The sequence below is a fragment of the Amphiura filiformis genome, chromosome 1 (genome assembly GCF_039555335.1).
Source record: "Amphiura filiformis chromosome 1, Afil_fr2py, whole genome shotgun sequence".
In the NCBI taxonomy this organism is placed as follows: domain Eukaryota; kingdom Metazoa; phylum Echinodermata; class Ophiuroidea; order Amphilepidida; family Amphiuridae; genus Amphiura; species Amphiura filiformis.
This window is the reverse complement of record NC_092628.1, coordinates 102,116,836-102,142,984: the sequence shown is the minus strand read 5'-3', so window position 1 is coordinate 102,142,984 and position 26,149 is coordinate 102,116,836. Positions and strand designations below refer to the sequence as shown.

At 36.7% G+C, this 26,149-nt stretch overlaps 1 protein-coding gene across 1 annotated transcript; it reads left to right on the top strand.

Moving 5' to 3' along the window:
• The first annotated feature begins 548 nt into the window (after positions 1–548).
• LOC140160966 (gelsolin-like protein 2) lies at positions 549–26,149 on the top strand. The gene is made up of 6 exons (XM_072184324.1): positions 549–628; positions 4,619–4,711; positions 19,255–19,382; positions 20,546–20,624; positions 22,251–22,346; positions 23,613–26,149. The coding sequence occupies exons 2-6, from the start codon at positions 4,619–4,621 to the stop codon at positions 23,700–23,702; spliced, it is 486 nt and encodes a 161-aa protein (XP_072040425.1). The 5' UTR covers positions 549–628; the 3' UTR covers positions 23,703–26,149.

Below are 26,149 nucleotides of genomic sequence, written 5' to 3'. Positions count from 1 at the left end.
TGACTGGGAACATGTCCTTGAACCAAAGTATGCATACAGGCTGTATTATGACATCACTATTCCAGCGAATACGCCGGCGAAGTTACGTAATAATCGGATTAACTACCATAGCAATAGGTGAAAACAATTTTTGAATATACCGCGCTGCACTGATACTTTCACGCGGTACCTCTGCATTGAACCATATCATGCTGATCACTTGCACCTGTAAAATTAGTATCTTTGAAAAGACCAGTATTGTGTTCAATCTATGAATGCAGACATACACAGGTGATTATTTCAATCTGCTTGTAGTGCAGCGCGATATGTTCAAAATTGTTTTCACCTATTGCTATGGTAGTTAATCGGATTTATTACGTAACTTCGCCAGCGTATACAGATAATACGTACTAATGGGTCGAGGCGATTGCATTGAAAAAGGCTAATATTATTCATAACAGTTACGTAATCAGTCGATAGTGTGGACACTCTTTACTTGCAAACCATCAAAATTCGTAATCTTTTTGCGTTGGAAAAAACCACGTGAATAGAGTGTCCTCTCAAGGGTAGGTTTAACCCTGGGCAGTCACCATCTCACCTCAGAGGAGCAAGAAGTGAATAAGTTTGTAATCGAAAGTATCTGGCCAGGGTAAGTTAACATTTTCTTTAATTATATTGTTTTTCATTAAGAAAGTTGATGAAGTGAAATAGCACTGTTTGATTCATAGTAAATCAGTTAAAGTTATAATCTAAAACTTGGTGCTTAGTCATGTTGAAATTTGTTAGTGTCAGATTATAAGATTTATACTGAAAAAGTGATGTGCGCGCACGGTTTGTAAGATATTAAAGATGATGATTTTGAATGCTAACTGCAAAATTAATACCGTACAAATCATCAGATGCATTGTTTCGGAATAACAATGGTATTGTATTGTTTTTGAATTAATAACCATGATCAAACTATGTGTTTCCACATAATCTTTCGTTAATTGTGTATGTTAGCTTTCGTTAATTGTGTATGAACTTGGCCTAGTGCTTCATGAAAATAGGCCTAAAGTATTTTCGCAAGTGTTTTGTAACTTAATAGTTAGTTTCCGATGAAAGTTTTATATAATAAAAGATAGGCTACCGCTAGTCCGAATAATCAGACCCAGAACAAAATATTAATTTCTGACATGATCGTGTACTGGTAGGCTACCGCTATCTGTATATTATTTAGTGATGTTAACAATAAAGTAAACATAGGATATAGGTGTGGCATCATTAAGGAGCTGGCAATAGTACTAGTAGGTCCAGATTTGTCACCCAAATCATGCCAAATTAGGTGTATTATTGTTATGTAAGTTGTTCGATTAAGCATGTAAAACCAACCAGTTGTTTACCACCATTATTATTATTATTGTCATTATTTTTCAACTGGATTTTACAGTGATGAAGGTGAATTTTTGCCCAATTTACAATCATTGAATTTATTATGAAATACCGTATTTAAATGTTAATTTTATGAGGAATTAAACCATATTTATTAAAGCAATAATGTGTGATTTGTATAAAAAATAGATTCCTATTTAAATATTAGCTACTGATCACATTGTCCCCTTTCAATTTCGAGCCAAACAAATGAGGTAAAACTAAGAAAATTGCAATTTCATTCCAGCACCTACAATGCGTGTATCAGCTCGCTGAACGTATTGTAGTCATGAATATTGGCGTAGATTTACACAGCTAGGACGAACAAACAAGATGTAACATGAATAGCGTAAGCACACAGATTGTACGTCAAGAAAGGGGTGAGATGGCCGAGCGGTTAAGGTGTTACGCTGTCGGCCAGGAGATACGATCGGCAAGGGTTCGAGCCTTGGGCTTGCCTTAGGTGAAAATTCTCTTCCCTCTCAAAAAGTTCCTGTATGGTCGGGAACTGCTTAGCACGTGCAGATATAGGTAGTGTATGTTCGACATCCGTGATTCGGAAGTCACGTGAAGCCCTTGGTCCCGTGTATAGCAAACCATACGCTGGCGAAGTTACGTAATAAATCGGATTAACTACCATAGCAATAGGTGAAAACAATTTTGAACATATCGCGCTTCACTACAAGCAGGTTACACTCATCACCTGTGTATGTCTGCAATCATAGATTGAACACAATACTGGTCTTTTCAAAGATACTAATCTTACAGGTGCAAGTAACCAGCATGATATGGTTCAATGCATAAGTAAATGCGTGAACGTATCAGTGCAGCGCGGTATATTCAAAAATTGTTTTCACCTATTGCTATGGTAGTTAATCCGATTATTACGTAACTTCGCCAGCGTATTGGGCCCATTACGTATTGCGGCAACGCGTTGCTTTCAATAAGCAACGCGTTGTTAAGTCGGCCAATAGAAAGGGAGTTTTTGGCAACGCGTTGCCTTCGAAAACAACGCGTTGCTTCCAAAGCAATGCGTTGTTTACATTGCTCAACTCACTAGGTCGGCAACGCGTTGTTTAGGTTGGCCAATCATCTCAACGCTTTCCACTGTTGACTTCGATGTTTCTGATGATTAATAGTTGTGTGTAACATACATCGATCTGCATCATTTATCTGTAAGGCGACGAAAAAAAGAAAACATGTTCTACGGGCGGACGGACCTTCCAAATAGGGTCGGTCGGTCGTTTTTGTTTTTGTTTTTGTTTTTGGAAATAACCCAAAAAATCACCAAAATCTGTATATATTTATATTTGCAATTTGGGAAAATAGAAGAAAAAATGTTCTTAAAATTGTCGAAATTTTGGTCGGTATTCATTTGTACAGGAATTTTTTTTCCCAATTTGTTCAAAATCTTTCTACGGTCGGGCCCGTAGAAAAGGGTTTTCTGTTTTCGTCGCCTAAGCGGAGAGACTCTTTTAGGATCACTGCCTTCACTTTAATAACGGACATTTAATAAGTATACATGTTCAGTACGTGTGAAAAAATAAAGCCATAGTGCACATACGTCCACGGCAAATTCACCGTGACCTTTCCAGCCATAAACCCGCTTATTGAAGATATATGTAGGCCTAGTACTAAACCATTATATAGTAATCTATTGTCCAATGCAAATTTATTACCTCCTGATAATATTAATCCAATGAGCGACCGAATTGTCCGCTACGGACGACTAATCCAATCGATAATGACGCTATTGACATGTACGAGCGTAGCTCCACTGATCGAGTTTTGGGGTATTTTTCACTGAAAGGCAGCTGTTGCTTTGGCAAGCAACGCGTTGCCCAAAGCTATGTTCCTATTGACTGGTTTAACAACGCGTTGTTTATTGGAAGCAACGCGTTGTCGCAATACGTAATGGGCCCAATGGCTTGCTATACTAGTGTTCAGGAGGATTCATCCCTGCACAGTGTCATCGCCCCGATATCTTCATGGCAGAAATCGCCATGGTAGATTGAATCCACCGCCACACATGGCCATTATACATATCGACCTGTTAAATATAATAGGCCGAAGGACATCTGACTAAGGCTACTGACAATAGCCCCGATTAGCTCGGTGACTCACCTCGCTGTGTGTCAGTCAAGCATGGTATGCCATAGGTCATATTCTTTTAGAATGCCTTCACGATTTGCCTATACACTGCGCTGTATAATTCGGCACATATAAATCAGAATTATTGCGGAATTATTGTCAGTTTTTGACTCAAGACGCAAGCTACTGTCTCAAAGCGCAAGCTAACGACTATCATATCTGTTCAATATATATATATTCATGTGCATGGAACCACATCTGGTTTCTTTATACGAAATCATTTACGAAAGATATTCATCATTTTCTAACCCGGTATCCGAAGATTTTCGTCTGATATCAAAATCGTGCATAGCAATTCACGTACATCGATCCCGTGTGTTCATTTTAGTGTCTCTGCTGCACCAAATAATTGTTAGCCAGGTGATGTCGGTGTGCCCTGTACATGTTAAAGTGTCAGAGCTAGAAGAGGAACATCCCCGGTTCTGATATCTGCACTCAATCAACCCTCTAGGTTCATGAGGACAAGATGGGCGCGATACAACGTAAGTTGTCTACCCATAAATCCAGTAGAACTAGAACTAGAAGACGGACAGCGGTGCAATGGTGCAAAAAGTAGAAATTCAAACAAATTGAGGGCGTTGCTGTGGAGCAAATAACACATTATGGCCTTATGTGCTGATCGCCGTACGTAGTGCCCCGGCATAGTGCAGGTGAAATATTGATGCGCTGTTGTGATTGAGACATTGGGGGTTATAGTGGGCAGTATTTTATGTTGTTGGGATTTAAGCCTGGAAATAAGCAGACTGGAACCAAGAGCAATTTGTTCTTGAACATTGCTCCTGGTTCACTGGGACTTTTACAAGCACCAGGAGCAATATTTGAAGAAACAGGCTGCAATTTTCAAATAGTAAATCTTTTTCCACATATACAATAATATAGCATTACTGCATCAAGTGCAAAAATTCAAAAATAAATTGCTCCTTAATGTGAATTTTACAAGAATTAGGAGCAAAATTTGCTCCCTGTGCCTGCTTATTTCAAGGCTTGTTTGGGTTGTTTATTCAGTCTCAAGGAATCAATTTTATTGATCGTTTTGAATATATTCATTGACATTGTTGTTTTATATGTTTGTTTTTAGATGAAGGCGTTGTGGATAATATGTTTACTTTGTGGTGTGCAATACGCCTCGCCATTCTATGTACCAGGGGTGGCCCCAATAGTTGATATCAAGGTAAGCATGTTTAACCCCCTGAGCACTACCTGCCGATCTAACATTGCCTCTGATTGGTCAATTAGGTTAAAGTGGGGACCACCATTTTTAGTTTTCATCATACCTGACTTTTATTTAATACTTGTTTCTGTTTTTAATGGTTTCATTTGATAGACCTGTTATTCAGCTATGTACCGCAGGAAAATAAAATAAATTCCACAAGGGTCTATAGTAGGTCCTTTATTATAAATGATCTGCCTGATAGTGTTATATGTAAAACAGTAATGTATGCTGATGATACTTCATTGCTTGTTAGCTCATCAGATCCTTTATGTCTTCAAAACAGTCTCAATTTTAACATGTGTAAAATTGCCAGCTGGTTTAAAAAGAACCACCTCACTTTGAATATATCAGCAAAACTAAATTGATGCTGTTTGGTACCCCTCAAAATCTTAGTAAGTACCAAAACATTTCTTTAATTTATGAGGGTGATACTATTGAGAGAGTTGACAACTTCAAATATCTTGGAATTATTTTTGATAGTCACATGACTTGGTCACATTGTCACAGCAGAGTTTAGAATTTTTCCAGTGATTTTTAATTTAGAGATTTTCCCTGATCATGGGTTGCCAGTTCAAGTCTGTATTTCACACCTTTCCATATCCACAGAACTTTCTTGATTTTAATTACAATGGGATTCCCCCAGGGAGCCTATGTCAGTCCATTTAGTTCAAGTATATGGACTGTTCCATTTTCATTGTATTGCAGTTTTTCAACTTTGTGTAATAATAATAAAACATGCATAATTATTTAGGACTCTTGGTGCTACTAAGCAACCAAGATGCATTTTATTTTACTTGCATTTATGAGATCTTGGAGTGAAGGTGGAATTGAGTCCATCTCCAAAAAGCAATTCAATTTTTGCGATGCGTCAAATTTGTTTGTAGTTTAAATGATAGAAAGTATTGAGACTTTTATCTAGTTTTGCTTGTGAAGCAAATTGGCCAAAATTTTATTCTACAACACACCATCTGTGAGATGATCCAGAAGAGCTAGTGTAGCCTGGAGTTTGTGCAATGACGTCATCTGCAATTGCTGCAAGTCAACTGAGACATAATATGAAGTGAGTAAATTTATCTATATTTATTGAAGTGTTTATGCATGCTCTGTTTTAAGTAATTATTCATCCAAACATGATAGCTGGTGATTAAAAGTGAATATTTAACTTTATCTTGTGATAGTTATGCATAGTTGTGCACCTAAAATATTATCACATTTTCTATAAGAAATCATTTGAAGAAATGTTTGTTTTAATTTCACCTGAGAAATGAGAAATTTATTATAGAGACAATATTAAAAGTTGTTTGCGCTTATTCACATTATACAGGGTGAGTCAAAAAAATGCAATAGAGAAAAGAATCCATTTTTATTTAAGAACCGAGTTGAACCTTTTATGTTTTAAATCATTTCATAAATAACATATTCATTAGTGATCTTGTGTGAACAAATCAAGGAATTAGCATTTACCGTTTTGTTTTTATGACACATTTTATAGCGATACCCAATTTTAATGTTTGTCCAAGAGATACCTAAAATTTGAATGTCAGCCCACTCTGTGTAAGGTAGATTTGGAACAACTGCCAGTTTCTTAACCTCATTGGCATTGAAATAAAATGGAGCACCCAATGTGTTATTGCCCTTGGTCTGGTTTAAGGAGAAGAAACGTTATTTGTTGTTATTTTCATTTTCCCTTTATTTTAAAGATGTTTATTCTCTATCAAAACCATATAAATTTGTAGGCGGGTTTTTCAAATATCGAAATAAAATGCGCGCAAATTGGAGTGGAGTGAATTACAAAACATCCAGTAAGTTGGATACATTGGCATTAAAAAAACTGGAGTTGGAGTCTAGTGAGGTATGAAGGACTTGTAATGATAGAAAGTGTGTTTGAACAGAAAAAAAGAAATGAAAATAACGCAAAAATCAACCTTATTTAAGTTAAAGTCAGTTTCAGAGCTGGTGCATTTATCATGCATTGTATGCTCCCATTCAAAATACATGGTACCTCGTGGACAAATAATGAAACTGGGTATCGCAGCAAAATGACTCATAAAAATTAAACGGTAGAAGCGCGTCACTTCATTTTTTCACAGAAGGTGACTATTGAGTGTGGCATTTATAGTAACTTTCAATAATGGGAAAGTTCAACTTGGTTCTTACATAAATATCAATTCTTTGCTCTATTGCACTTTTTTTGACTCACCCTGTATAATCAGTACAAGAGAACTGTATGCTTGTACCAAATTTTATGATATAAATGTGAGTAATATTGTTTGAACATGTTGAGTTGAGAACTTATAGAAAACGTTTGTCAATCCCAAAATTGATATTCAACTTGATCAGAAAAGATGTTTCTGAATTTAAGTAATTTTGGACATTTTGTTTAATTTTGTGAAAGACAGTCACGTTTCCTTTTTATTTTTCATAAATGTATTTTGGACATTGCAAATTACAAACTTTTGGTTATTTTGTGAAATCTTTTTGCAGTTCTCGACCTTTTCGTCTTGGTTAAAGTAACACCACTATTGCGTGCATGTATACAATACTGATGTATCCATGGTAGTCCAGAGAGATGGTGGTTTTTCAAACTCATCCAAGAACATCCAGCTGAACCCGTTTAAAGACTGGAATGAAGAATACACACATTATATGAACTGAATTTGTGATGAATTTCATCCACCGCCAAACATTGTCGGTATCAACTTTATTGTACTTTGAAATTTAGAATTGTAAAGAATCATATAAATATACAAGAATTCAATATTATTTTGTTGGTTTGTGAAATTATATACTTGTGTTGAATATTAGTTATTCACTTATGAGATAACTGACTTGTGGAACCTTATTGAAACAATTTCATTCAAAGGAACGTCATGATTTACATATTTGTGAAATATTGTCAGTGAATCTGATAGCAAATCAATTTGTTCTTTGAACTTGTTCCAAAGATATAATTTTTGTATTTTATAATTCTTGAATCTTACATTTAATTGTGAGTATCACAATGAGGTTGTGATAACAAAACAATGTTGTTTTGATCTAGGTTTGAAAACTTATTTTTGGTATTTGGATAATCCTGCAATTAACTTTGTGTATTGTAATAATTTATGCTTGAATTCCAAATACACCAAAAAGGGTAATTTTGATTCAAATATTTATATTTGAGTATATATGACTTGATAGCATATTACTGGCAAGATTGAAGCCTACAATCATTAATTTTGTGTATTTAATTATTGATTTCTTTTGTTGAAACTTTTGTTTATTTAATGTGGACTAGTGCACGTCGAAAGTTCGTGTTACTAGTTAACATTAATAGTTTAAAACTTGATACAATTTGTACATGTTTTGAACATTTGTGGTTATTAAACATGTGATGTATTATTGACAATTCATGTTTTTGAACATTTGAGATTATTAAACATGTGATGTATTATTAGCAATTTGTACAGCAATTGAGCAATTGAATAATATATTGACGTTTTTCAAAGTTGAAAATCTTTTAAAAACCAGATTGTCTCAGCATCAGGGAAACTTGGGCATTCATGTGCAGCCAAATCTGGACAATTATCCTATCAGTTCCACTTGAGCCATATCAAGTCCTCTTGAAAGTTTATGATATTGATTTGGGTCATGGTATTGGAATGATGTAGGAGTTGTTGTGTTGTTATAGCAACAATCCCAGATTCTTGGCCATTCAGATGGCACTTTAGTGGGTGCAGCCAATCAGGTCTCTGCTTTAATTCCATTTCTTTTGTTGTGTTCACACCTTTCTTAGTAAGCCACTTGCATTTGCTCCTCCGATCAAACTGGAACAAAAAATCCCACCCACCCTCCCAGTAGCTGGAAGGGTAATTCAGTTATCTCATTTGTCCAAGATGCTTCAATAAAAGTATGTCAAATTATGCTACTCTCCGCTTTGTCTGGAGTTTTCTTCAAATCCTGAAGAATCTCGTCAGTAGATTGTCTCCACTTTCTACTACGCTTTGTGATGGCTTTATGAATGCTTTGTACGGAGTTCTTCAAATCCTGAAGAATCTCGTCTGTAGATTGTCTCCACTTTCTACTACGCTTTGTGTTGGCTTAATAAATGCTTTGTATGGAGTTTCTTCAAATCCTGAAGAATCTCGTCAGTAGATTGTCTCCACTTTCTACTACGCTTTGTGATGGCTTTATGAATGCTTTGTATGGAGTTCTTCAAATCCTGAAGAATCTTGTCTGTAGATTGTCTCCACTTTCTACTACGCTTTGTATGGAGTCTCGTCAATACCTGATGAAACTCGTCTGTAGATTGTCTCCACTTTCTACTACGCTTTGTATGGAGTCTCGTCAATACCTGATGAGACTCGTCTGTAGATTGTCTCCACTTTCTACTACGCTTTGTATGGAGTCTCGTCAATACCTGATGAAACTTGTCTGTAGATTGTCTCCACTTTCTACTACGCTATGTATGGAGTCTCGTCAATACCTGATGAGACTCGTCTGTAGATTGTCTCCACTTTCTACTACGCTTTGTATGGAGTCTCGTCAATACCTGATGAAACTTGTCTGTAGATTGTCTCCACTTTCTACTACGTTTTTAATGGGAAACGTATGCTTTTATGGATTTTCGTCAAATCCTGAAGAATCTCGTCTGTAGATTGTCTCCACTTTCTACTGCGCTTTGTATGGAATCTCGTCAATACCTGATGAGACTCGTCTGTAGATTGTCTCCACTTTCTACTACGCTTTGTATGGAGTCTCGTCAATACCTGATGAAACTTGTCTGTAGATTGTCTCCACTTTCTACTACGCTTTGTATGGAGTCTCGTCAATACCTGATGAGACTCGTCTGTAGATTGTCTCCACTTTCTACTACGCTTTGTATGGAGTCTCGTCAATACCTGATGAAACTTGTCTGTAGATTGTCTCCACTTTCTACTACGCTTTTAAAGGGAAATGTATGCTTTTTATGGATTTTCTTCAAATCCTGAAGAATCTCGTCTGTAGATTGTCTCCACTTTCTACTGCGCTTTGTATGGAGTCTCGTCAATACCTGATGAAACTTGTCTGTATATTGTCTCCACTTTCTACTACGCTTTGTATGGAGTCTCGTCAATACCTGATGAAACTTGTCTGTAGATTGTCTCCACTTTCTACTACGCTTTATGTAGAGTAATTTATGCTTATTTGAAGTATCTTTTTGGCTTGATTGTTTTTGTCAGTGGATTATTTCATTTATTAATATATTTTTTATAGTAAATTTTGGCGGACTTTTCAATAATTACCAGCTTATATAGGGATTTAAAGATTTAATTCATTGATAGAGTTGGCATTGTTTCTTCTTTTGGAGATTTCTGTTTATTTAATAATTGCGTTATAAATATTGTTTTCCAATTCAATCCTCTGTTTGATCCAAAGAGGTATCTGTATTTGCTTAAGATGAAATTTGGTTAAATGTGATACAGAAGTCAATTCTTGCATGTCCAGCCTATGTGGTTGGCTTGTTGTACACATTTTTCCAATAATTCTTGTATTGTGTTATTAATAATATTTATTGGAAGATAAATAACTATTTATATTATGTCTTAACTGCTATGAAAGTGCTATGATTATTATATTATTATTATATTATGAAATCTATCATTATTTATCATTATTTATCTCAATTATATTTATGTATATGAATATAAAATTGTTGAATGGTCATAAATAGCTTAATAAATGGTCCTCATGATCGGGAGGGCAATGCAGAGTCTAATTATTGCTTTGGTGTTGTGTTTTCCTGATGTCTCGAGACAATGAGTTTAAAGATATAATCTTATTTAATTGGATATTGATTATTATTTGTGGGATTGAAATATGAAGGTGAATATGGAATGTGAATAAGAATATAGAATGTAAATATTAAATTATTATTTGAATATATTTCATCATAGTAGAGTGTATCATTTTGTGTCTAGTATTCTACTGTTTCATTATATTGTGTTCTGAAGAACACTCTTAGTCCGTTTTGCACCCCGTGTATGTGACACACATCATATAAACTTTAGATTTAATTGCTTCCAACGTCTCTAAACGTTGTGGTGTTATTCGTCGCGTGAAATATTATCTTCCAAATTATTTTCTCAAAAAACTGATTCTCTTGTCATGCCACATTTTGATTATTGCAGTCATGTTTGGTCCAACTGTTCACTTACTCTGTCAAGTAAGTTACAAATTCTCTTGAACAACTTTGCCAGAATTATTCTTTCTGCTGATATCAGAACTAATATTGATTCAATGATGTCTTCTCTCAAGTGGATTAAACTAGATAAAAGGTGGAATAATCATATTCTTATTATGTTATTTAAATGCCTTACTGGCAGAGCTCCTGATTATCTTTGTTCCAAATTTTCATTTACCAAATCCACACATGATTATGACACAAGAGGTACTTCCTCCAATTCACTTGTTGTTCCTCAATTTAACAATAACTCTGGTAAGAGATTGTTTCAGGCGAGAGCAGCAAATCTGTGGAATAGTTCTGTTGATGTTGACACTCGCACTAATTATATTTCCTTGAGCCTCAAGCTAGCTTCAGACTCCGAGTATTGTACGTACAATATTGTATGTACAATATGTACGTTATTTAATCTATTGCCATTCTATTTCACTAATGTTTAAGTTCTAACGAATGTTTGATGACGAAAAATCGATAATATGTTACATACAATATCTAGCAGAAATATATTATCGATTTTACGTCATCAAACATTCGTTAGAACTTAAACATTACTGGAAATAGAATGGCAATAGATTAAATAACGTACATATTGTACATACAATATTGTACGTACAATAAAAAGTCTGTATACTGCTTAAGTGAATTTAAATCCAAGAGCTCTCACAATCCACACTGTTCATTGATTTTCATATTTTTCATGATTCTTGAAATTTCTTTATAATATGGTATTGCATATTTTTCTTTTAATATTTGTGTAATAAATTACACCTGTACATGACTGTATGTCACAGGGCCTCCAAGAATAGCAGTGCTTTTACACTGAAGGAGCTACCCTGTATAAAGAAAGTTGAAATAATAAATAACCTGCCGAAAATGCGTTAATTTTCAAACACCATTATTTACAGTGATGTCAAGTGGTCCTTATTGCCCCAATGATGGGGCATAATTAGGTACCATCAACTAGCACCATGTTTGTCAACCATTTTGAGACCTTTAATCGTTCTTACGAGTTTCTTATATCAGTATGGTGTTTATTTTATGTGAGTCCTGGTCTTTCCAGTCCTCTTCCGAGCCCACATCTTCTCCATGCCAAATGCCAGAAAAGTTTACAAAACATGCACTGGAGTCAACCACAACCAACATGACCAATGTCAGGCCCTATGTCACTTGATCGATAACGCAAAGTATCCTTAAAAAAGCAAATTATTTTAGAATATCTCCTGAAATTCAGTGTTACCTTAGAATATCTACTGATATTTTCCGTTGTTTTACAGAATGTTGTGAATATTTGTGGTTTTTTTACAATATTCTTGTCTTTTCTTAGGTTTTATTAAAATGTTTCGTTATTTTGCGTTATCGATCGTGTGACATAGGGCCTCATGTCCTCCAGTCCCCAATCAGGACATATTTTGTTAGGATCATCTTCATTGTCCACTTTTTGTTTATTTGTCTTCTTTTACTGGCTTGGTTTTAAGGTTCTTGTTATTTTTGTAGGTTGGTTTTGACTTCTTGTTCAGCTGCTGCTTCTTCTGGAGTGCAGCAGCATATTGTACACACGGAGCATTAAGGACTACTTCTAACTTCATTATATGGCTATGATTTGACCCTAAAATGTCATAGTTGGGTAATTTAACTTTCGACAAACCCATTATGACATAAAATAAGCACACATTTTAAAAGTTGTTGTTGGACAACCGATTCATAGATGGGGAAACCACCGATATTTCACTGAAAACGTAGTATGGGGCATTAGCATGATTAGGGACCACCAGATATCGCAAAAATCATAAAATTGCACAATTTTCGTTAAAAGTACATATAGGGTATATTTTCTGTTAATTATCTATTTTTACACTACTAATAAGCAAAATTAATGCAATTCATTATACAATTGTGGTCTTAGTGCAATCTAAAACAAACACACCATAATCTGTAATTTACTAAAGAGGCCTAGCAAAAGTGGTGACATCAGTCGGAAGTCTACTTTCAAAATGACATTTTTTCGCTTCAAATCATTTAATGAGACAAGTAAATCTTGATATATGCTTGCTAGTGTCTCCTCTTTCAGATGAAACTATCAAAAGTTGTTGATCTAATACCTCATGTGGGGAAAAAAGGATGTTAAATGATGTATTTTATTTAGTCCGAGATACTAAAAAGTTCAGCGTGTACTTTGAAGATGTCTGCCAAGATGATGATTGGGTCAAACTGTGATGAGCAACTATCATTTTAATGAGAAGCTATTACAAACAACTCTTGCAAGGCATATTTAAAATAATGGTCAGGATTCCCTAATATGCATAATAATTACTTGTTTATTGGGTGCAGGGCTTCAACCGGCCCAATATTTCCTATATCTCTGTCTCAAAAAATATTGTTCAGGTGAAAAGCGCCTTCTCTGGCAATTAGAAAACACCGTTGTGACATGATGCTTACATCAACGTCAAGGGCGTAATCTTAGCTCTCAAATGCCGTTTGTTCTGTTCAATTTGCTTGTTTTAATCTCGAGATATGTTTAGTTAAGGGGGTATTACACCCCTCGATAAATTTGTGTCTATTTTTGCATTTTTCTCAAGAACTAATAACACACTGGTAACAAAAGTTATGTATATTATTGGGGCAAGGAATCCAATTAATACACTGTGTGTTCGTAGTTTTTGAGAAAAATGCAAAAATAGTCACAAATTTACCACAGGGGTGTATAGTACCCCCTTAACAATGAAAGGGTAAAATCACAATTGTGCCACTTTTAGAGAAAGGCGCTATAACTGACAATAGCAATAATAGCACTCTTATTAACATATCTTGCGATAGGCTAAGTAACAAAGTTTTCCAAACAAGGATGCCAAATGAGGGGACTATTTAAGGCCTAATAAATGTGACAAAACCCCCGGGGGGGCACTTCCATAGTGGATACGCATCATGTGCCTCGGGAATGACCCCCTTTTTCAAACCGGCTTGTACCCAATGACCCCCTTTTTTGTGTTATGGTCCTACCTATTACCCAATGACCCCCTTTAAAAAAATTCATGTACTCAATGACCACCTTTTTCTATTTCCTGCTATACCCAATGACACCCCTTTTAATTCCCAAATTTAGGTGGTATTTGTGTTCTCCTCCAGAAATAATGAGATTTTTCACATTTCCAAGGTGGCCAAGTTGTTTTTACGCAGTTTGGCACTTATTTATGTGTACTTAATGATACTCTTTTGGCAATCCTGTACTCAATGACTCCCATTTTACTTTTTGTTACCCCAATGACCATCCTTTTTAAAGTTTCATACCGAATGACCCCATTTTTATTCAGGTTGTGTACTGAATGACCCCATATTTTTGTAATTGTACATTTGACCTGAATGCCCCCTACTTTTAACATGGCCGAGGCACATCCCTGCCATTTCAGATAGGGAGTGCCCCCCCCCCGGACAAAACCACATGTCACACATGCAAACTAAGGATGCGGTTCAGCAGCTTAGATGTGAACAGATTTGGTCAGATATAAGTTCATGTCCACATTTCCATCTGTGACATAAAAGGTGACCATGTTGGTGCACATCTGGTGGTGTCATGTTCCAAGTGACTGCAAATAGCCATTTTTTGTTGGCTCTGGTGTGGGTGTAGATAAGATGAAGTGAGATGTAGTTTTTTTTTAGTCTTGGTTTGGGTGATATGTTACTGGGTATGATGTCATGAGTCTCCTTTTAGATGGGACATAGGCAGGCTTTGGTGCATCTTGTTTCCAGTTACTCCCAATGAAGGCATCTCAACATGTCAGAAACACTTGATTGTCTTGGATAGCCATTGTTGACCAACAGGGCTGCACACCTCTGAATCTAATGTGAGGATCCCATTATTGTCTGAGAATATTCCAACAGTTGACAGACAAGTGCATTTTACACTTTGTCACAAGTGGGGAAGTCCCAAAGTTCTATTTGATTTTATGGTGATCTGATTTTTGTGTATAAGGTAATGATCAACTACGTCAAGCAGACCATCTTATACTTGTTGCTCTGGTTTACAATTTGCTTGTTTTATGAGTGAATCTCATTAAAAGGCATTTGGGGTGATTGAAACCCATTTTCGAATTGGTTGCAGACTGAGATGGTTTATGTCATTTTGAAGAATCCTTGAATCTTCAGCAGATCTGATTTCTTGATACACAATGCAGTCATCGGCAAATAATCTCTCTCTCTCTCTCTCTCTCTCTCTCTTCTCTCTCTCTCTCTCTCTCTCTCTCTTCTCTCTTCTCTCGATCTCTCTCTCTCTCGATCTCTCTCGATCTCTCTCTCGAAGACGGGTTGTCAGGCAGATCATTGCTAGATTAAAACAGCAAAGGCCCCAATCAGTATAATTTACTTGATAAAACCAAACTGTCCACTGCACTTCCATCATACATGATACATGTATATGTTTAATTTAGGGGTGGTGCAATAATTATGTACCCCGGGGTGAATTATAGGGGGGGCAAAGATTTTTGGCAGGCCAAAGGGGGGGCAAGCATTTTTGGCAGGTCAAAGGGGGTCAAGCGATTTTGGCAGGTCGAAAGGGGGGGGCAAGCAATTTTTGGCACAGATATTTTGGGTACCATTTTATATTACGCCCTAAAAAGGCGTAGGAAAACGTTAGGAACACGTTCAAATATGCAAAATTTCCTGCTCGCTGCGCTCGCATTATATGATAAGACAAGTTAAGGTTTTAAATTCGGGTTCCCCAAAATCTTGCATGTGTGAGGGGGGGGGGGCAAAGATTTTTTGGCACATCAAAAGGGGGCAAAGGTTTTTGGCACGTCGAAAGGGGGGCAGCGATTTTTGGCACGGCCAAAGGGGGGCAAGCGATTTTTGGCAGACCATTTTGAGAATTCACCCCCAGGGGTACACATAATTATTGCACCACCCTTATAACATTCCTGTAAAAATAGATTAGTATTTATTTTCCATAAAACGTTAGCTTTTACTGTCAGATATGTCCCCTTTTCATTTTCAGCCAAACAAGTGAGGTAAAGTATAGAAAATTGGAATTTTCTACTAACGCCAATGCATGTTATACCCGCGGTTGTAATACGGTACGATCCTCGGGGGGGGTATGCGTTTGTAAATGCCGTCTAACGAGGACCTACATATGGATACACACCGTAAAACGAGGACACACCTCCAAACGAGGACGTCCTCGGTTTGAAACTATGCCAAGGATGACGTAAATGATGCAAATATGCATATAAGATAGCATAAGATAGGTCCCCCATAGCGGATATAGGACGGGTCTCAGTTGGATAGTAAGTTGTTTGGTGTGTTTGCGTGAGGTCCACGGTGTGTCGATTAAAAACGGGGGTGTAAGTCCTCGGTTAGATCCTTCTAAAGTCGAGGTCCTCGTTTGAACGTATTTACAAACAGGCGAGTGTGTGTATGTGTATCCCAAACGCCGTGGATGTATTGTGCATGTCCGTGTTGGACTAATATTTCCATCGTAATAATAAAACGATGGTTCCTGCTTTTTATTCAAAATCTCGGATTTTGACAAAACTACAGCACCTAAAGTCTTGACTTTTGCAGAGAATTTAAAATAGTTTGAGGGCGTTCTCCTCAGCAAATTTTATAATATGGCTTTAAGGTATAATTAAAGATACTGTGCAGTAGGATATTACAAGAAATTCATGTATCATTCCATGCATCAATTTAAGTCATGTTTTTCTACATTTTTGTCCTATTGTCTGTTTTACATTTACGAGTGTTACACTATACGTCTTTGTGTGAAACAAAAACAATTTTATCAACATTTGAGCACGTAACACATTTATCTCCAATTCATTGCACATGATCATAGGCTTGACAAAAAGAATTTCATCAGATCAAGACCAATCAAGTCAACACTTCGTTTTCTGGACGTTTCAACGGTTTCATCAACCATCGGTTGACTTCATCAGCTGTGTTGCTGCTTCAACACAGGGGCTGATGATGCTCCAACTTGTCTGCTCAAATATCACTTCAAAACACCAATACTGCTGACGAAGTTAAACGATGATTGATGAAATGTCCAGAAAGTTTTGATTTGTCTTGATCTGATGAAGTTCTGTTAAGAATGTCATGGATAACCTACAGACCTGATGAATTTATCAAAGATGATCATACCCTTTTTTAAGTGGTGGATAGGAATGACTGAGGGGAATGGAGGAGGCCATTACCTGTGGAAGTTATGTCCGCACTCCGCACTAGTAAGAAGAGACTGTTAAATATATAAATATTGTACATTTTGGGTAAAATATGTCGATTAAAATCCTCTATTCTACAAACATCATTTGCCCTATATTTTAATTATATTTTTCCTAACATGTTCCTATATTATTATCCCTATATTTTCCGAAAATGGTTTTATATTATCCTTATATTTTTGTAAGAGTTGGGTTGAACATGTTGAAGCCCTGCATTATGATCTTCATCATATCACTTATAATCGGAGATGAACATTCACTATAGAATAAAATAGTCTACTGTAAATTTGGACATGCAGATTGTGAAGGGCATATCATTTTTTCGAAGTCGGTCAACGTACATTCATAAGCAAATATATTTTCGCAGCCGAGCTCTTTACATCAATCTTCATCCAACTGCACCAATCTATTTAATTCTTCTGCTTAAAATACATATGCTATATATATATATATAATAGGTATACGCTTTAAAATATCGTGCTCAAATCCGGCAGCAATTTTTTTGGAAAAACCTTCTGTAAAACTTAGTAAATATTACACTTAAATATTTGGTTGGTACGTCTGCGTCATTTGTGAGCTCGTTACTTTTGTGATGGCACGCCACTCCTGACGATCAGCAGCAATTAGTTTGTACACGAGTTGCCCAGCAAGTATCCTATCAATCCTAGTCTCCGAGCTAGAGCCCCCAATCTTCCCTTGCATTAGGAAGTAGCTTCTTCTTCAAACCATCTTGATTCAAAATACATTAGTTTTTTTGTAATCCAGTGAACTTAAAACAATCTGCGTCAGCACCAACATTCTACATTGATGAGGGTTCATGACTCACATCTATATGTGTGGAATAGGGAGAGACATGAAGTCCATGTACAAAACCAGAAATTACATTTCAAATGTACACCAAGGTATTCTTCCCTAACTATTTCACTTACCATGTCACTGTTGCCCTTTACATCTTTGAAGTAAGCTTCCTTGGTTGTATTATGTCTCTGGAAATTTATTGGTCCAAATTTGTAGTCAATATCCTGAAATTATGTGTCCTGCTTGTAAGCTACAACATGCTTCAAATGGTGTTGATCAAATCTAGCTCTCAAAATGTCTGACAAAACAATCCCTAACTTTTGACCTTTCATAAAGACATGTGTTATTCTACCAATACCCCACAGAACAGAGACTGTGACTATGAGGTTGATGACACATCACCAGTTGAAGCATGTGCTGACATGTGCAGGTCAATGAACACATGGACTCTCAACCAGTCTCTTGTTCAGTATGTTGGGCCATTGACTGCACATGGCAGTGCTATCAAGGCCTTGTGCATGTGTCTAAGGTCTGAAAGGTTATGATTTTGGGTCATGTTGTGAACATATACAATGGACATGTACAGCTGAATTTGTCATGTGGATATTTAGACTTTTATCAATAAAGTAAGTACAAATTGGGGATCATATTTTTCAGATATGGAATAAGGACTTTGAGTGCATTTTATAAGTGGTATGTGTGTGGGAATTTTTATAACTGGTGCAGTTATCATGTTTTGAAATATACACTCTTTGACAGCTCTCTCCGTGGCTGTTTGAATGCCTGGTTATACCATGTACCCATACACTAGGTATGGGTACATGGGACCAGGTATAACTCACATCTAGCCATGCATGCATATGTTGCGATGGGTAATACATGTACAAGTGCCTGAAAAAACCCTGTCTTTGTAGCTTTGGTAACACCAGGTTTGGGAAAGATTAGGCCTACTACCTTTTTCTGCTGAGCATGAGGCTGAACCACGGTTAGAGCGGATTTGATTTGATTTTTTTTTTATGAGGAGGGGGTCCTGCAGAGATTTTGAACCTGATTTACCGCACAAGAAGTCAGCATAAAAGCCATAATATTTGCTGACATGGCTGAGGAGGGCGCCCATAATATTTACACAAATGTAGTGTACTTTATTAAACTAAAATAGCCTGCAAAATCAAGACTTTATGTGCTGTCAAAATCCGAGATTTTGTATGTGCTGTCAAAATCCGAGATTTTGAATGAAGCCCCCCCCCCGTTTAATTACAATATGGCTTTAACATAACTTTATCTTTCTTATACAGGCAGTTCAGTTTTTGCAGCAGTTGCTGAGTGAGCGTTCTGGCAAAGCTGGTTCAGAGGTATTGGATGCCCCCATCTCGTCCGGTCACTTCTTCATGAAGAAGGACAGTTATCAACCATCCATACATAGGTAAGTATGCATATTATTTTCTTTCCGCGGGAGGGGTGGGGAAATAGAGTGTATTCAATAAACCCAAGCGGAACTGGAGTTGTTATAAGTAACCGCTTCCCACGTTGCACACACGTCAGTCGAATTTGGCGGTTGGTATCTTTGCCCTCCAAGTTATAGAATCACCCACTTTGTGTTGAACTTATATGAGGGCCTTACTGTTTTAACATAAATATTGCTGTGATATAATTTCAAGAGAGGTCACTTTCCAGAAACACCGTATGTGGAAGAATTTCATGCATGAGCAATCATTTCATTGACGTAGTAATGAATAACCACTATACGGGGAATAAAATGGGCGTGGGGAGGGGGGGTCGGATAATTTCCCAAACTGGCAAATGCCCCCGTGCCCCACCCCCTTTGTTTCGCCGCCACTGGTGAGTAAACAGAATTCCAAGGGGCTCATACCCGGGGCTCATATAACCCGTTGAAACCATCATTTGTGTAACTGTAATTTACCTTTTTTTTCCTTTCTGATTATACACAAAATATATTTTCCGAGGTGACAGACTTACTCTTCAGCTACCCCTATATACGTCACGCCCATCAGCGCCCTGCACTGGAAAGGGAGGTAGAAAACAATATGCCCAAATGCATGTCTGTGTTGTATGAAAAAACGCTGTGCACGCCTCGCGCCCATAGGACATTTATAGTTAAAATTATTTCAACAAGGTAGATTTAGTTTCAAAAAACTTGTTATTAAGATCATTTAGAAAATAAATGGATGGCGGGACCATTTGCTAAAACAATTGATGTCCTAATAGTGATCCTGTATCAAGAACTGAACCACGTTTCTTGATAGGCCTATGTGGTCTGTAAGTGAATGTTTGGATTGCTCTAGTCTTTGTTAAAGACTGACTCGCGATAATGTCGGACTTGCGATCAAGGGGGGGGGGGTGAGCGGCGAATTCGAGCCGCGAGCCGCGAAGCGGTCGCGGCGAGTCATAGTGTGCCCACTATGGTTTCCGAGAGGGTGTGGTTCCCAGTAGTTTATCTCCCTATGGATAATATAGGTACACGGTCTGTAACACAGCTAGGATTGATCAGACTTATAGGTCTAATCATGGTGTCCCTTTTGGGGCACTAGATACTTATTCTTCCCGTGTATTTTCATTTGATTGTAGAATCAGTGATGCGTCAGGGCGGATGAAGTTCACCACCGTTTCAGAAGGCAGCGTATCAAAGAGCAAGCTCGACACAAATGTGAGTATACTATTATGTCAAACTAAACCAGGCAATGCGTGTGCGTGTCATGCTCTGAAGTTTTCATCAGTGTAATTTTCATAATATAATGACAATAAGACCCGCCAATAAGATCATTTTTACAAAAAGTTCAGAACAAGGGAAGTCTACTTGTGATCGTATTTGCATGGTGTGCTCTGGTGTGAAGGGGAATTATCGGTGATTTTTTCCCTAAAATTTATAAAATTCCGTTTTTTGCATTTCTTTAGAATTAAAGCATAGATGTACTAATAATTGAACTGATTAAAGGCTTAATGCACGATTTCCTTCAAATTTTAAATTTGTCATTATATACTCAAAATGCTGATGATCGGGAATGGTTTCTGTCCATTTTGAGCTGAAATAACGAGGTAACGTGAAAGAAACACTGCTTGTTATTTTGGCCATTTAACACGCAGTTCTATGGGCGGACATAAAGTCATAATTTCTTGAAATGACTTTATTATGTCGAACTTTGCTCTGTTTACCTACAAACACAACAAATTTGACTGATTCCATTTAGGTGCAAGTTGTGACATGTGTAAACATTACAAATATGCAAAAAATCAGGTTTGAAAAAAAATAACCAAATTCATATTATAAGATCGTACATTATGACTTTAACGAATGACAAAGGTGAACGCAAACGGATAAAGATAAAATCTGACATTTAAAACGAGGATGTGCATGGTACAAGTATGTAGGCCTACGTACTTATGTTGTCTGGTGAGTGAACTGTCGAATTCAGAAAAACATGGCTACGCACGCAAGCAGTCGACGCTAGTATGGACAGTAATTATTACTTGTGATCACTATTTAATTTGATCGTTGGTGGAGTTAGGCCTATATTAATTTTATTCGGAACAGAAAATATCTAATAAAAAATGATGACTACATTAAGGGATCTAGAATGAGCGTTTATGGCGTTTCGACAGTATTTTTTGTGGGACATGAGAGCACCTCAGACGTATCGAATTGCATTCTGAATACGAAGCATGTCTTTCTGATATCAAATAATTTTTGAAATTCACGATATAGGCCTAATACAAATTTTATGACAAATTATTAAAATTTGATATTTTTCAAATTTTTGCTATATAACAGTCCTCGAAATAAATTTTATAAATCTAAATGATATATTCTTAAAGTGTATGTAGCTGGGAGGAAAAGCCGACGAGGCCGACGATCCATTGCAAATTTTGACCTTTTATATTGACGATATGGATTTTTTTTCCCAAAAGACCTATTTTTTTTGGTGTTTTGGGGAAAAATCTCTATCTTCAATACGAAAGGTCAAAATTTTCAATTGATCGTCGGCTTTTCATCCCACCTACATACACTTTAAGTATAAATCATCAGATTTATAAAGTTTACTTCAAGTACTGTTAAATATCAAAAATATCAATATTAAATGATTTGCCATAAAATGTGAATTACATTGCGAATTTCAAAAAATCAAAATTATTTGATATCAGAAGGACATTCTTCCTATTCAGAATGCAATTCGATATGTCTAATGTGCTCTAATGTCCCACAATAAATACTGTCCAAACGTTCATACCCCTTCCCTTAATTATGTGTTACTTCATTTTACATTATATCATACAGGACGTGTTTGTGGTCGATACTGTCAAGGAGGTCTTTGTATGGTTTGGTGAGAATGCAAGTGAGGGTGAACGTCGCAATGCTTTGGAATATGCTCATGTAAGTCTCCTCACAAGACCTCTATCAGAACTGTGTATAGAATTTTAGCAGGATTTAAATTTACAAGACAAATTTTGTCTGGAACGGGATGGGGGTGGATCTAGTCGTTCATGATCATATAATTTTATAGGCAGTATGGTTGCCATCTTAAAATAAACCTCATCCAGTGGGCACATCAGAAAATTGATGTTAATACAACGTCGGAACGTTGCAGTATAATGGTTGTAGGACGAAAGTTCTTTTGACGTAAATTGGTTGGTTTAACGTTGCAAAAACATAATTTTAGAACCGTGGGCAAGTTTTGTTACTACAACGTTAAACCAACCAAAATTTGCCCACGGTCGTAAAATTATGTTATAACAACGTTAAACCAACCAATTTACGTCAAAAAACTGTCATGCCTACAGTCATCCTACAACCATTATACAACGTTCCGACGTTGTATTGGCATCAATTTTCTGATGTACCCACTATTCAAATTAATTCAAGCCTATAGTTTATGTGTCTACACCATCTCTACCAGTAAAGTTGCCAAAAAGCAACTGACTGAGAATAGGATAGTCATACACCACTCAGTAGACACGGATCAGAAACAGACAGATTTACACTTAAAGCTACTTAAACTTACAAAAAGAACCACGCTATAGGCCTATTTATAAGTACTTATGTTTTTAAGACCAGATGCAACTGATTCTTTGCATTCCAGTCCATATAATTGTGGTCAATATAGTGCCGAATCCCAACTTGGGCATTTGTATTCTGGACATTAAGGTGTGACAGTGACGTAGCCAGCATTTTTCAGAGGGGGGGTCAAAAGCAGTAATTGGTACAAATGCGCTCAAAGCGCGCGAAAATGTTTGCCATATTGAAGCAAAACTGGTGAAATATGGTACAAAAGAGGAATAAATTCGCGCGAAGCGTTTAAAAATTGGCACTTTTTAGGCTAAAATGGCAAAATATGAGGGTAATTTGGTCAGAAATACGAATAGAATCTTACATATCGGGCGGTCACCATCCCGGGGGCAAGAGGTGGGGAAAGACTTTTCACAGGGGGCAGCTGCCCCCTTGGCTACGCCACTGAGGTGTGACATTAATTGTCTTTATTACAAATCCATTGCAGACTTGCGACTTGCCCATTATGATGGTAAGAACGCAAATCTACAATGTTGCACCTTTCTGGATGCGGATTTTCCTTTGGGGATTTGATACAACATAATAGAGTTTATTAAAGTTTTTGTTTTCTATCTTTTCTCATATTTTCTGTAGCAATACCTGATGTCGACACCCTATCCGTTTCTCTCGGTCATCTTGGTCAAAGAAGGAAACGAATCGGCTGCTTTCAACGCGGCTTTCTAAACAATCAATGGAAAAACAGTGACCAAATGAAAAAATGAACCTCAGAAAAGATTATTTTAAAATTATTCAAAACATTTGTTTCTCCATTCCAGAGATTAACTACTGTCTGATATTTCGGTTTTCTAATTTTTTTAATATGACTAGTGGACTAGTGAAGTTGGAGCTTATAGTTTGCTGTAAACATAACGTTTATAAACATTATATCAAAAGTCCCATGTAAAGGTTTTAAATAAAAAGTAATGTTTTTCTTATATTTTAAGGATAAAGAGTAAGCCTCGCCAGAGCAGTTCTTCTGGGGTGAACCAAACCTGCCTGGTTATCAAATTAATCAGGTACAGAGTTATCTCTGGTGCTAATTGCAATAACATTAAAACCTTGTCACTGATTAAATTGATAGATAACCAGGCAGGTTTGGTTCACCCCAGAAGAACGCTGGCGGGGCTTCCTCTTTAAGCACAATAAGCGAATAGTACAGAGCCGTATAGGTAGCCGAGTCGGTGTTTTATAAAACATAAAAACACGAAATCAAACAAAATTGACCGGGGGAGGAATTTACGGCTCATTCGCCGTGAACGGTCACAAATGTGATGAATGAGCCATGGCTATTATGTCTTTGGCACTCCGATAAAAGACGGGAGAGGAGTCACAAAATAATATCAGAATATGGGAAAGAGGTCTGGGATGGGAAGAAATCGCGGCTTCTATGATATTGAGTCGTTTCGTTACCATGGTTACCCACAATCTTGTGCGAAAATCGTTGGGACAGATGATGTTTTATAGATCAAATTCCTGTGAATTGAAGCTAAAAATACATGATACGTTTCATAGCTCGCGTTATGTACTTGCTTACTCCCACCTCCCCTCCCCCTGGAAACAATGTTGGAGCAGACATTGAGCGCAACCACTTTTTACTATTTTTCAGCATTTAAAATTGAATAAGGGGAGCGGGGATGTGTAAAACAAACAAACTGTCCCAAACATTTCGCGCCAGATTGTCTGAGAGAAGCGAAAAAATAATCTATTAATATTAATAAAATCGCTGTAACTCTTGAACGCGTTGTTCGATTTTCATGATTTTTTTAGTGATATTAAGAAAGTGACATCATGCATAACTCAATTAGCACAATTGTTATTTATTTTGAATATAAATATATTTAAAATGTCAATACCCCTAGAATATACGCATTTTATTGATCACCAATTATATATGTTGCTCTTAACTGCGACAAAAATATATAAATCCTATTCTCCACTATCGTAGGTGGATCAATTTTCTGTCAATGACAACAACTTCAATTTACACCCAAATTTTGTTATCAATGATAATATCATCCATTCTTTCAAAAACATGTGTCTGAAATTCCCTGAATGTCACTTGAGCATGGAGCCAACTCATGAACTAGTTCCAATAATTGGAACTCACAGCTCCAACCGTGAGTTCCAAGGAACTATGTGTATGTGTCTCCACGATTTAGCATGCATTCATCACCATATTCACATGTTCAGGGAATATTCATGTTCAGTTCAGATGACATCCATTGCCAGTGATCAGGGTTCGGTTTTTGCCGGCAAAAACCTGTTTTTGCTGGAAAACTGGCAAAAACCTGTTTTTGCCTGGTTTAAACCGGCAAAAACCTCACATATAGTAGGTATGCTAGGTGAATTCAAATTTCCCATTAAACTGCATCATTTTATATATTAAATTAAAGCCCTTGAGTAAACAAAGCCAAAACTGAAAACCTTTTTTTCATAGCACTTTCCGTAGCAAAGTTACATCTTGTCAAAGATTGACTTTCATCAAAAAGATTCAGCTAGCAAAGTTCCCTAAAATCGGCATTTCGGGGGTGTTTCTAGATCTTACTCTCATTATGATAGCAGCTTTTTTTAATGGAACTGCTATCAAAATCCCTCTAAAATTCCATGTGCGATTGTCTTATCACCATAAAAAATCATATTTTAGTCAAGTGAAGTATAGAAAACATATTTATGTAGGTTTCCTTCTTCGGCCAGTTGTTTTAAATTTCTATGTAAATATGCATTGACATTGTCGGCGAATTTGGCTGACTAGCAAATGTGTTAACTAAGGTTTGCCTGGCATACCTACATATCGCTCATTCTACAAAGTCCGGTGCCAATCCACTATAAAATTGAAAAAATAAAAGTTGTTCAAAAAGACATGCTTTTTGTGTTTTTTAAGAGTAAATGTATCACTACTTTCAGATGTAAAAAATTGCCAACACCACTTGCATATTTTTCTTTCAGGAAGTCATGATGTTTTTAACACTAAAACTCAATGTAATGTGAGCTACGTTACCGACTACAAAATGGGCTGGTTTTACTCAATCCAAGGTCATAAAAAGCAAACTAAAGATCACTTGAGTGAAATGTAAAACCGATTTCACCATTTCATAGAAGTTTTGAAGATGCGTAAATGAGCGTAACGTAGC

Coding starts and splice junctions, on each gene's coding strand:
- LOC140160966 (XM_072184324.1), top strand. CDS start 4,619: ATGAAGGCGTTGTGGATAATATGTTTACTTTGTGGTGTGCAATACGCC. Junction 19,383..20,545: donor TATCAACCATCCATACATAG/GTAAGTATGCAT, acceptor ATTTGATTGTAG/AATCAGTGATGCGTCAGGGC. Junction 20,625..22,250: donor AGAGCAAGCTCGACACAAAT/GTGAGTATACTA, acceptor TATATCATACAG/GACGTGTTTGTGGTCGATAC.